The following is a 13,884-nucleotide window of genomic DNA, read 5'->3' as shown; positions in this document are numbered from 1 at the left end:
GGAATGTTGAGAAGGAGGCTAAGTACTTTTTAAGTCACAGTCTTCCAAGGCCGAGCATTGATACACATTACTTGGTATTTACATCACATAAAAATTTCTCTTATTTAATGAGAAGCATACTACCATATTGTATATAAATGGTGAGCTATCTACATATGTTAAACTAATTACAATTTGTTTTTCTAAGCAGTTCAGCTTTATGCCAGAGTATAGGGTAGATCTGGATGTCAGAAGTCATCAACTGTCTTTTTCTCTTATAGGTTTTTATTTTATTTTATTATTTTATTTCATTTTTTAAGGATTACTATTTTTAAAGTAATCTCTGCACCCAATGTGGGGCTCAAACTCACAACCCCAAGATCAAGAGTTGCTCCACTGACCGAGCTAGCTACGTGCCCCGCTTATGGGTTCTTATTTTAGAGGAGGATATTTTTCTGGCTTCAAGACCTCAATTCTTAATATGAGTTAATGAACTTAGTAGTGGCTCTTTAGAACATCTAGGCTGTGGGAACACTTGTGGTAAAACTGTTGGAATCATTATAGACTGAGCTACTAGTAATGAGAGAGTGGAAGCAAATTTTAAAAAGTTGGTAAAAGATAGCATTATGTATTTTATGCTCTGTGATTGCTCATGAATGCCAAGATGCAAGCAACTTCAACCGGCAGACATCTTTGGCTAGTTGCCAAGGTCATTGCTAATATAGATTGAAAGGTCCTTTCTTGCATGTGATGTTAGTACAAAAAGAAGGAGTTCCTAAGAGCTTGGACAAGTGGCAAATCATATTACAGGGAAGTTGTTTGAATTCTTTTAAGTTTTTAATATCTTTTAAAAAAGATATTTTTCACTTTAAAATTATAAAAATTACATCTGCTCATTGTGAAAAGATGAAATGGAAGTGTGTACCATAAAGGGTGCAAGCTTTGCCAGAGGTAACCACTGTTCGCAATTTGGTATGTATTTTTTCAAATATTTTTCTGCTATTTGGTTTATAAGTTTGGATTGTTGAATTTAGTTGAGGGATAAGTCAGAGACTGGTTTTCAGGTTCATATTAATCATTTTCCTCCCTTTTTTTCTTCCTTACAGGCTTGCTATGGGTGTTCTCCAGGATCAAAATGTGACTGTAGTGGTGTAAAAGGAGAAAAGGTAAGTTTTGAAATGAGCCTTTGAAAACTTAGTAAAACCAGTAAAATAGTGTTTTAATATTTTTTTAAAAAAAAACAGGGCTTCTACTGCACATCTAAGTAAATAAAATGAATTCTACCATACTGCTTATTTTAGACTGCTGTAAGGATTAGACTATATCTCAGGGATTAGCAAACATTTTCTGTAAAAGACTATAGGGTAAATAATTTAGGCTTTGTGGGCCACATAAGGTTTGTGTCACACATTTTTCTCTCATTTTTAAAATAGCCCTTTAAGAGTATAAAAATTTTTCTTAGCTCTTGGACTATACAAAACAGACTTATTACTGCATTTGGTCTGAGATTTGTAGTCTGCCAACCTATGATCAATCTGGTTGAACTCACTGACTGAAGAGGCAAAAGAGGGAAGGAACCTAACATCAGGCTACTAATCTGTATTGGGTATCATGCTAGGCAATTTCATATATTTTTATCTAGTCCGTGTAAGTTAATGATTGGTGTATCTCTATTTTTATCTCACTTTTCCCATAGCAGCACCCCTTTTGTATACATGTGATAATTACACAGTAAGTATTGGTGAGGATTAAATAGCATAAACCTAGCCCCTCTGAGTCAGTGACTGACAGTGAAATTAGAAGATTAAAAAGGGATAACGAATAGTGGCCTAAAGAGAATTATGCTACGAGAAAGGGGTTCATACTCTAGTCTCCACTGTCTGGGGCTCAAATATTTTTTAATGAATCAGTGCATTTTACTAATTATATATGAAAAAGTTTAGGATAGTATCTCAGGAACATATTCCATTTAGGGATATAGAAGGTCTACTAGCACATTGTCCTGGAGTAAAGAAACCTACTTGTTTTGCAATGCTATATTTCCAAGCTCCATTTGACTCACTTCTTCCTAACAGAGCGCCTGTTAATAATAATTGACTAGTGTTAACTAGAACACCTACTTAAGTGACGTTAGTTTGAGGGGAGTAGTTTTATAGTAAGGGTGTGCTTTCTGTAGTGGTAAAAAGACCAAAAGAGATTCATTTCTGATATTGGTAGAGTGACTTTTTTTTAAAGATTTTATTTATTCGTTTGAGAGAGAGAGTGTGCACGCGGAAGCATGAGCCAGGGGGGTGAGTGGAGGGGAGAGGGTTGTTGGGGGAGAGGGAGAGGGAGAAGCAGACAAAATTTACACCTACTTAATGGCACAGGAAAAGCAGGAAAAAAGTAGAGAGGATTCTACCCTTGGAAGAAAGGAAGTACACTGGGCAAGTTTGCATTTATGGGCTTTCATCCTGAGTGCATCCTTCAGTCTGCATGGCAGAGGATGGCTATAACCCAGACAAAAAGCCACAGTCTTACTGGCTTAAGAAGAGGACAGAGCTGAGGATGCCAGAATGACTGGAAAGTGATGGGAGATAATGCTGCAATAGAGGGAGGCACAGAGAGCACAGCCCAAAAATTTGTTTGTAAATTCCACCCAAATTCTTGGTTGAACCCTGAACTTTGTATGTATAGGGGAAGAGTCACACAACCCACCAAAAGGAATAGCTGGAAGTCTGCAATAACTGAACATAGATTTAACTGCTCTCCTTTGAAGGGAAAACAAAGTTAAGTGTTAGTTCAGTTAACTATTTCCGAAAACAAAAGTTCAGTACACTTCAGAGGAAGATAAAAAAATCTAGGATGACTATAATATACAATGTCTCATTTGCTCCTAAAACTAACTTACTAGGCATAAGAAGTAACAGGTAAAAGAGATCCATAGTCAAGAAGACTGACTCATGAATGAAAACTAACTCTGAAATAACACAGATGTTAGAATTTGTAGACAAAGATTTAAAGTGATAAGATAAATATATTTGTTGATTTAAAGGGAAATGTGCTCCTATGAGTGAACAAATAGAGAATCACAACAGAGCACTGGAAACTAAAAAAAAAAAAAAAAAAAAAAAAGGAGGAAAATCTAGATTTAAAAGGCAAAATATGAGAAAGAACAATTCACCCGTTAGGCTTTTAACAGCAGAATCAATGATGATTGAAGAAAGGGTCAGTGAATTTAAAGATGAATCAGAGGAAAGATACAATTTGAAGAAAAAAAGAAAACAAATGCATAGGGCCTCACTGACCTGTGGGACAATATCACATGGTTTAATGCAAATGTAAATGGAGTCCTATAACAACGGGGAGAGAAGTAAACAGGGGAGAAAAAAGAATAATAATTGAAGGGGCAGTAGTAATGACAAGAATTTCACACACTTGGTGAAAAAAATATAAATTTACAGATATAAGAAATTCAGCACACCACAAGCAGAATAAAAATAAAACTATACCTAGGCACATCATAATGAATCTACTGAAAAAAAAACAGATTAAAAGAAAATCTTGAAAGAAGCTAGGGAAAAAATACACATTACATACAGGGACACAATAATATGAATGATGACAGACTTCTCATCCAAGAGAATGAATACTGTATAACAACGTAAAAACATCAGAGAGTTGAAAAATCTGCCAACACAATTGTTATATACAATGAAAATATACATTAAAAAAAACAGAGAAACAAAAACCAGACTCTTAAATACAAAGAACAAATTGGGGGTTATTTTAATTCCATTTAGGTAACATAAAGTGTTATATTAGTTCCTGTACAATATAGTGATTCAGCACTTCTGTACATCACCTGGTGTTCATCATGACAATTGTACTCCTTAATCCCCATCATGTATTTCACCCCATCCCCCCACATACCTCCCCTCTGGTAACCATCAGTTTGTTCTCTAAAAAAGAGTCTGTTTCTTGATCTGTCTCTCTTTCTCTCTCTCTCTCTCTTCCCTGTGTTCATTTGTCTTGTTTCTTAAATTTGACATATGAGTGAAATCATATGGTATTTGTCTTTCCCTGACTTATTTCACTTAGCGTTATACTCTAGCTTCTTCTGTATCATTGCAAATGGCAAGATTGCATTCTTTTTTATGGCTGAGTAATATTCCACTATATATATATATATATATATATACCACCTCTACTTTATCCATTCATCAACCAGTGGACATGTGGGCTGCTTCCGTATCTTGGCTATTGTAAATTATGCTGCTGTAAACATAGGGGTACATGTAACCCTTTGAATTAGTATTTTTGTATTCCTTCAGTAAATACTCAGTAGTGTGATTGCTGGATCGTAGGGTAGCTCCGTATTTAACTTTTTGAGGAACCTCCATACTGTTTTCCAGAGTGGCTGCACCAGCTTGCATTCCCACCAACAATGTAAGAGGATTCCTTTTTCTCTACATCTTTGCCAACACCTGTTGTTTTGTGTGCTATTGATTTTAACCATTCTGACAGTTGTGAGGTGATAGCTTGTAGTTTTGATTTGCAGTTCTCTGATGGTAAATAATGATGAACATCTTCTCATGTGTCTTTTGGCCATCTGGATGTCTTTGGAAAAAGTCTGTTTATGTCTTCTGCCCATTTTTAAAAAAATAACAGCTAATTTTATTTATTTTATTTTTTTCATCTCCACAAGTGTCCTCTTTAATATCCATTTAATACCCATCACCAGCAACTCTCAGTTTGTTCTCTTAACTATACAGTCCCTTATGGTTTGCCTCCCTTTCTGTTTTTTTCTTATTTTATTTTTCCTTCCCTTCCCCTTTTCATCTGTTTTGTTTCTTAAATTCCACATACGAGTGAAATCATATATTTGTCTTTCTAGGACTTAGTTCACTTAGCATAATACACTCTAGTTCCATCCATGTTGTTGAATTGGCAAGATTTCATTCCTTTTGATGGCTGAGTAATATTCCATTGTATATACACCACATCTTTATCCATTCATCTGTTGATGGACATTTGCGCTCTTTCCATAATTTGGCTATTGTTGATAGTGCTGCTATAGTGCAATTGTTGGGTCATAGGGTAGCTCTATTTTTAACTTTTTGAGGAACCTCCATACTGTCTTCCATAGTAGCTGCACCAGTTTGCATTCCAACCAACAGTGTAAGAGGGTTCCCCTTTCTCCTCATCCTCACCAACATCTGTTGTTTCCTCAGTTGTTACTTTTAGCTATTCTGACAGGTGAGAAGTGGTATCTCATTGTGGTTTTGATTTGGATTTCCCTGATGATGAGTGATGTTGAGCACTTTTTCATGTGTCTGTTGGCCATTTGTATGTCTTCTTTGGAGAAATGTCTGTTCACGTCTCTGCCCATTTCTTAGCTGGATTATTTATTTTTTGGGTGTTAAGTTTGACAAGTTCTTACAGATTTTGGATACTAGCCCTTTATCCGATATGTCATTTGCAAATATCTTCTCCCATCCATCAATTACCTTTTAGTTTTATTGAGTGTTTTCTTCAGTGTACAGAAGCTTTTTATCTTGATGAAATCCCAACAGTTCATTTTTGCTTTTGTTTCCCTTGCCTCTGGAGCTGTGTCTAGCAAGATGTTGCTGCAACTGAGGTCAAAGAGATTGCTGCCTGTTTTCTCCTCTAGGATTTTGATGGTTTCCTGTTTTACATTTAGGCCTTTCATCCATTTTTAATTTATTTTTGTGTATGGTGTAAGAAAGTGGTCCAGTTTCATTCTTCTGCCTGTCACTGTCAGTTTTCCCAACACCATTTGTTCGAAAAAACTGTCCTTTTCCAATTGGATATTCTTTCCTGTTTTGTCAAAGATTAATTGGCTGCATACTTGTGGGTTTACTTCTGAGTTTTCTGTTCTGTTCTGTTGATCTATGTGTCTGTTTTTGTGCCAATATCATACTGTTTTGATTACTGCCACTTTGTAATATAACTTGAAGTCTGGAATTGTGATGCTTCCAGGTTTGTTTTTCTTTTTCAAGATTACTTTGGCTATTTGGGATCTTGTGTGATGGATAGAAGACTGTTTAAAGCATAACAACAGAGCTTCAAAATACATGAAGCAAAAGTGACAGAATTAAAGGGAGAAAGAGAAAAATCCACAATCATAGTTGATAGATCCTAACACACCTATCTTAGTCATTGACAGAACAACTAGAAAAAAAGATCAGTAAAGGCACAGATGATTTGAATTCCATTATTAACAACCTAGACCTAATTGACATATATGGAGTCCTACATCCAATTACAGAATGTGTTTTTTTTCAAAGGCAAATGGAATTATCTCCAAGATAGACCATATGATGTGCCATAAAATGAGGCCCTATAAATACCAAATGATTGGAAACATCAGTATATGTTCTCTGACCACATGGAATGAGTATGAAATCAATAATAATAAAATATGTAGAAAATTCCCAACTGTTTAGAAGTTAGAAAACACTATTCTAAATAACTGATAGACCAAAGAAGAAATCACAAGGAAAATTAGAAAATACATCAAGTTGCATAATGATTAAACTGCAGCATACTGAGAATTGTAGGATGGGGTTAAAGCAGGGTTTGGTGGGAAATAGTTTTAAATACCTATATTAGAAAATAAGAAAGATTTAAAATCAGTGACCTATATTTTCCACTTAAGAAGGTAGAAAAGGACAAATAAATCAAATTTAAAGTAAGAAAAAGAAGGAAATACACAATATAGTACACAATTCTAAGACAGTATAAAACTATAGTAAACTTGATAGTGTGTTAATAGCAAAAGAATAGATATATAGGTGAATGGAACAGAGTTAGAGAGTCCATAAATATATAATGAATTGATTTTTTTGACAAAAGTGCAAAGGCAGTTGAGTGGAGAAAAGATTCTCTTTCAACAAATAGTACTGGAACAATTAGATGTGCATATGCACAGAAATAAACTTTGACTCATTGCTTACACTGTATACAAAAATTAACTCAATAAACTATAGACCTAAATATGAAACCTAACTCAATAAACTATAGACCTAAATATGAAACCTAAATCTAGAAATATTTTAGAAGAAAACATAGGAGAAAATCCTTATGATCTTGGGTTAGGCAGATATTTCTTAGGACACCAAAAACATAATCCATAAAAGAAAAGGTTGATAGATTGTATTTCATCAAAATTAAGAACTTATTCTTTTCTGAAGACATTGTTTAAAGAATGAAAATACAACCCACAGTCTAGGAAAAAAATATTTGCAAATCACATATCTCATAAAAAGTCTTATATACAGAATATGTAAAGAAATTTCAAAACTCATTAATAAAACAAACATCCCAAAATAAAATTAAACTAGAAACAAAGTGACAAAAGCTTTTAGGGTACTTCACAAAATAAGATATGTAGATGGCAAATAAACACATAAAGAGTTACTCAACATTATTAATTAGGGAAATGCATAATAAAATCATGATAAGATACCACTATAAACCTACTAGAATGTCTAAATATTAAAATATATCCATACTAAGTATAGATAAGGATGGGGAGCAACTGGAACTATTATAGATTGCTGATGCAAATATAAAATGATGCAAACCCTTAGGAAAAAAGTTTGACAGTTTCTTTAAAAGGTAAGTGTAAACCTATCAGATGACTGTCCTTTCGTAGGCATTTACCTATGAGAATTGAAAGCATATATCTATATATAAGTAGTACATGAGTTCATGGTAACTTTATTTGTAATAACGAGAAACAGGAAACAACTCAATTAGTATTAACAGGTGGGTGAATCAATAAATTGTAATGTATTTATAGAGTGGAATACTACTCAGCAATAAAAAGGAAAGAACTATTGACATACACCACAACATGTCTAAATCTCAAATAATTATGCTCAATGAAAAGTTACACAAAAGAGTACATTCTGTATGATCCCATGTATATAAAATTCTAGAAGAAGAAAATTAATTTATAATGACAGAAAGTAAGGCAGTCATCACCTGGGGGAGATGAATAGAGGCATGAGGAAAATATTATAAAAGGGAACACAAAATTTTTTTATATTTATGATGCTCACTTCAAGATTGTTTTTAATTAAAGACTTAATTTTTTTAGAGCAGTCTTAAGTTCACAGCAAAATTGAAAGATACAGAGATTCTGCATATACCCCTTGGCCCCACACATGCATACATGCATAGCTTCCCTAACTATCAACATCCCCCACCAGAGTGGTACGTTTGTTGCAATTGATGAACCTATATTGATACATCATTATCACCCGCAGTTCATAGTTTACTCTGGAGTTCACTCTTGGTGTTGTACATTCTGTGGATTTGGGCAAATGAATGACATGTATCCATCATTATATTATTATATGAGTATTTTCACTGCCCTACATATATTTTGTGCTCCACCTATTCATCTACCACTCCCATCCCTGGTGACCGCTGATCTTCATACTGTCTCCGTAATTTTTTCTTTTCCAGAATATCATATAGTTAGAATCAGAGTGTGCAGCCATTTCAGATTGGCTTTTTTCACTTAGTAATATGCATTTAAAGTTCCTTGATGTCTTTTCATTGCTTAATAGTTCTTTTCTTTTTAGTGCTGAATGATATTCCATAGTCTGGATGTACCAGTTTCTTTATCTGTTCATCTACTGAAGGACATGTTTGTTGCTTCCAAGTTTTGACAATGATGAATAAAGCTGCTATAAGCATCCATTTGCAGTTTTTTGTGTGTGTGGATATAAGTTTTAAACTCCTTTGGGTAAATACCAAGAAACATTGCTGGATCATATGAATATATTTAGCTTTGTAGGAAACTGCCAAACTGTCTTCAAAAGTAGCTGTATCATTTTGCCTTCCCACCAGCAATGAATGAGGGTTCCTGTTGCTCCACATCTTTGTCTGCATTTGTTGTTGTCAGGGTTTTAGATTTTGGCCATTCTAATGGGTGTGTAGTGGTATGTAATTGTTGTTTTAGTTTGCATTTCCCTGATGACATATTAAATGGAGCATCTTTTCATATGCTTTTTTGCCATCTGTATATCTTGTTTGGTGAGGTATCTGTTAAAATCTTTGGCCCATTTTTAAATCAGGTTGTTTTCTTATTGTTGAGTTTTAAGAGTTCTTTGTATATTTCAGATAGTAGTTCTTTATCAGATGTGTCTTTTGCAAATATATTTTCCCAATCTGTGGCTTGTCTTCTCATTCCCATTAACACTGTCTTTCACACAGAAGTTTTTAATTTTAATGAAGTCCACCTTATCAGTTATTCCTTTCATAGACTGTGCCTTTGCTGTATCTGAAAAATTATCACCATACCCAAGGTCATCTAGATTTTCTCCTATGCTGTCTTCTAGGAGTTTTATAGTTTTGTATTTACATCTATGATCCATTTTGAGTTGATTTTTATGAGGAGTATGAGGTCTCTGTCTAGATTCTTGTGTTTTTTTTTTTTGGCATATGGATGACTGAGCAACATTTGTTGAAAAGACAAGGGAATTTTTGTGAGTGATGGATATGTTCATTATTTTGATTGTTATATATGTGAAAAAAAATTTCAAATTGTATGCTTTAAATATGTGCAGTATATTGTATGTTAATTGTACCTCACTAAAACTGCTTTTAAAAAGTAAGTTTAACACACAAATAATAAAATATGTCAATTCTGCCAAAGAAATGTGTCCAAGTGCACACTGCTAAAAACAAAATTTGCTAGACTCCTGCTGACAAGAAACACATCAGATAAAGGGCTAGTATCCAAGTTCTTTACCCTGTAAAGAACTTACCAAACTCAACACCCAAAAAACAAATAATCCACTCAGAAATGGGCAGAAGTCATGAATAGACATTTCTCCAAAGAAGACATCCAAATGGCCAACCAACACATGAAAAGATGCTCCACATCAGTTGGCATCAGGGAAGTACAAATATCAAAACCATAATGAGATACCACCTCACACCAGTCAGAATGGCTAAAATCAACAACTCAGGAAACAACAAATGTTGGCGAGGATGTGTAGAAAAGGGATCCCTCTTACGCTGTTGGTGGGAATGCAAACTGGTGCAACCACTCTGGAAAACAGCATGGAGGTTCCTCAAGAAGTTAAAAATAGAGCTACCCTATGACCCAACAATTGCACAACCTCTAGGGGCATGTGCCTCCAATGGCCCATTAGTCAGTTGCCTTGTAGATACGGATGCTTTCTCTTTCTCAGGTGCTGCCTAGGCTGTCACTGTGGATAAGATCTGGTGAAAGCGTTCCTAGAATGAGGTCCAGAGACTCGGACTTCAAGACTTAGAAAAGGAGAGGAACTGTTTGCAGCTCTGCAGTTGGGAGCACAAGCCATGGAGCAGTGAGCCCTCAGGGTTCTTAAAGTTAATAGTGGTGAATTTGCTTTCTGTGATTGGATCTCCCAGGGTTTCAGGGCTCATACTCTTTCTATAATTGGCTATATGCAAGTTAACTAACCCTAACATGTTGATATAATGATATATTAGTATAGATGGCAGCTCTACACGCCCACCTATCTGTGCAGATATGCACATCAGGCAACCTTATTGTATAGATGCTGATAAAATGTAGGAAACCTTACTTGTAGGTTGGCAGCCCTTCTATGCTGGTGTTTGTAAGTGCTGTGGTCCGAACTGGGACTTGAGTTACAGTTCAGTTAATAATCTGAGTAGAGAAATTGCTGGTGTTTTTTTTCTTTATATGATTTTTGTTCTTCTAAAATAACCATGTATTCCTTTTTGTATTAATTTTACGATCAGAAGAAATATAAAATTTTTGATGTTCTAGAGCCCTTTTCTGACTAATTTATGTCATTAGCTAATGAATTGCCATTCTGGATAATCCTGTAACTGTTCTACTCTGGAACAAATCTGAAAACTTATCAGATGGTTTTCTTTTACACTTCTTCATCCCTGTACCATACTTATTTTATGTAACCCCTACAGACCTGGTTTCCTGAGTTTATTGCCATCTTCCCTGTTAAACTCTTGATGTCAATATGTTTAAACCTCATTTCATCTCTGATAGGCTTTTTACTTTTATAAGAAAGCAAGAGACTACATTACCATATATGATATAAATTCAGAATGGTTTATGATTTTCCACTTATATCTTGTAGGTTTTCTCATGTTAGTGGATATTATGAATTTAGTATCATTAAATTAATGTTCTCTAGATAGTCTTTTGATCTTTTTGAATCTCAACCATACCCATGCTTGAAAATTCACAAATAACTTCATCACAAATAACATTCACTCTTGTTCAATTGCAGGGGGAGAGAGGATTTCCAGGTTTGGAAGGCCATCCAGGTTTGCCTGGATTTCCAGGTCCAGAAGGGCCTCCAGGGCCTCGGGGACAAAAGGTATGTGCCAGGTTGCCAACCAGTAATACTAGAAGCATGAAGCCATCTTAAATGTGGGACTAGGTGTCAAATCAACTAAGAAGTTACTGAATTATAGCCAGAAATTAATATCTAAATAAAATAATAGAATAGCTAAGAGTCTGTATTTTATTGTTGGTTTTTTAAAAAACTGAATATTACTGCCATATTCAAATGTTTTTGGAAGATGCTGTTAATTGGATGTGGTTATTGGGATCCTTAACAAAAATTAAATTTTGTTAGGAGCTCAGCTGAGCTGGAGAGAGCTAAACTGCCAAGTGTCAGAGTAGCTGATTAAGAAAACAAGCCAAAATGAAAGGAACCGTCAAGCCTTTTACTGTGACAGTGTAATAAGCAAAATGTTTAACCAGAAAAAGCACCAAGTTCCCCAATGTTCCATTTTTCCCCATGGACAGTACCAGTGTGGACCTCGCCTTGGTTGGCCAGCAGGAAGTTAAGGGCTGTGCTGTTATCCAACACTATGTGGGCCGAGGAATTGAGGCTAGTCCGTTCTGCTTCTAAAACTGAAGTAGTGTCATTAATGAGTTAAGTACCTTGACTTAACTCGAACAAAGTTGCACACAACTTTTTGGAATTGAATGACCATGAGTGGGAATAGTTGCCTGGAGCATACACAAGTAGAATTGGTAATACCACATGACAGTTCTCCTCAGTAACCAGAGTACCTGGTTTTGGAATTCTCCTCTTAACTCTGTTTAGTTTGATATGCTCAATAGGAGGGGCTGTCTTGAATATGTGGCAGTCTCTTATCAATGCCCCCATATGTACATGTTACACTGGTAAGAATGTTGAAGGCCTGGCTTTTACAAAAGAAATAATACCCCAGGGGAGATACACACAGTGCTGGTAGTATAAAAACCATTTATTACCATGGGGGTCAACAAGCCAGAAGTCCCTTCTGGTAGGTAGAGTACTTGAGTAGAATTGGAAAATTTGTGTAAGGTGGGCACAGGTATGGGGAGTAGGAGGCCACCATTACTGAGGTCAAAATAGGCCCAGTGGCAGATCCCATTTCCCTTTTCCCAGATGGTTCAGATCCCATCACAGACAAGAACAATATTACCTGTGAGGAGGCATTTTGTTTCTGTAGTCTCAGAGTCCATCTGTGGGAACATCAGGTCCAGTATAATAAGGTTGGGGTACCTGAGGTAGTAAAAAGTTCCATGTTTAGAGAAATGTCGATTTGTTTTATTCAGTGGCATAGCAGTCAGGTATTTATCTATGGGGTTGAATGGTGGGTGACATATTCAACAGTTTGTCAAATTCAGAGTGGCGGAATTTCCTGGGACAGGTATAGCAGTGAATTTGGTGAGGTAGAAATCACACAGGCTGTGCTGTGGGAGAGAAAGATGAAAGGATAGATCCATGCAGCCTTTCTTTCCTGTACCCAGGCTCATGGATCCAAAGGTGCAGTTGTCCTATCAGTCGGGAAGACTTTTCCCCATTGACTGCAGCACAGGCAGTCTCTCCTCTACCATAATCGAGGATAGCATCTTATGTGCATGTTAAGGTAGGGAATGGGAAGAGATAATAGTGAATATTAAGATTCAGAGAAGTTTCTCGGTTTTCTAAAAATAGTTCTTTTGGTTGATTGCCCTTTACCATCTGTAATAGGTGGACTGGTGAACTGATAACGAAAGGGCCAGTTCTGTTCATTTGCCTGGAAAGCAAAAGTAGTCTAAAAACCTTTTCTTCCTAATCTTATTTCACGTAATAGTGGTACATTATGTTATTAGAGTATTAAGGAGATCAAATGGATACTCATCAGGTAGTCTTTCCAATAAAGGAGGAAATTAATTTAAATACATAAGTACTTTTAAACACTTAACTATATCAGAACCGAGATTGGGGGTGAGTGCTTGGGCATGATCTCTGAGGAGGTGACAGTACATCGTGGTAGTTTTGTTAGATTCAAGAGCAGAAGGGACCTGTGCTAAAATTTCTTGAGTAGAACTTTATGCTAAGGAAAAAGCAAGACTCTAAATGACTGCATAGAAGTTAAGTAGATGGGACATTTAACAGAATTTCCTAGGGCTAATGAGGTGTAAAAACAGCAGAATGTTTCTTGTGCACCTAGGAGTGGCACAGAAATAGCAGAGAGATCTGAAAGAGTCAAGTGGATGGAACTGAGCACCAAGTCAGCAGTAATCCATACATACTACTGGCATGGGACATCTCAGTGAATTCCAGCTTGGACGGGACTGTCCCAATCTTCAACAACTTGGAACTCCCTAAGCTCTCCATAATTTAGGCACAACCTTATGAAAATGAGGTGGGGACTCCCAATCGACTGAAGTTAAATTTCAATCATGTTAATGAAGTGGGTGCTTTGAAATAGAAATTAAGCTGAACCATAGGAAAATAAAATGACATTTCTTGCACCTGAGTTTACCCAGGATTAGGGGCTGAGTTTCCTATGCACCATGCTTACTGAGAGGTGGCACTTTTAATAAAGATTTGTGGCAGCTTAAAAAAAGTTAACTGCACCTGAATC

The 13,884-nt window shown here is 35.8% G+C and overlaps 1 protein-coding gene across 5 annotated transcripts in view; it reads left to right on the top strand.

The window, feature by feature from the left end:
* Positions 1-13,884, top strand: part of COL4A5 (collagen type IV alpha 5 chain) — a 229,982-nt gene that overhangs the window by 93,759 nt on the left and 122,339 nt on the right. For all 5 annotated transcript variants that reach the window (XM_027609389.1, XM_027609392.2, XM_027609390.2 and 2 more), the window contains 2 exons: positions 1,086-1,145; positions 11,262-11,351. In XM_027609389.1, the coding sequence (XP_027465190.1) occupies positions 1,086-1,145; positions 11,262-11,351 (150 nt within the window). The remainder of the gene's footprint in view (positions 1-1,085; positions 1,146-11,261; positions 11,352-13,884) is intronic.

Source organism: Zalophus californianus, chromosome X (assembly GCF_009762305.2).
Source record: "Zalophus californianus isolate mZalCal1 chromosome X, mZalCal1.pri.v2, whole genome shotgun sequence".
NCBI lineage: Eukaryota > Metazoa > Chordata > Mammalia > Carnivora > Otariidae > Zalophus > Zalophus californianus.
Note: the sequence above shows the minus strand (reverse complement) of the source record. Positions and strands in the feature narration are given on the sequence as shown.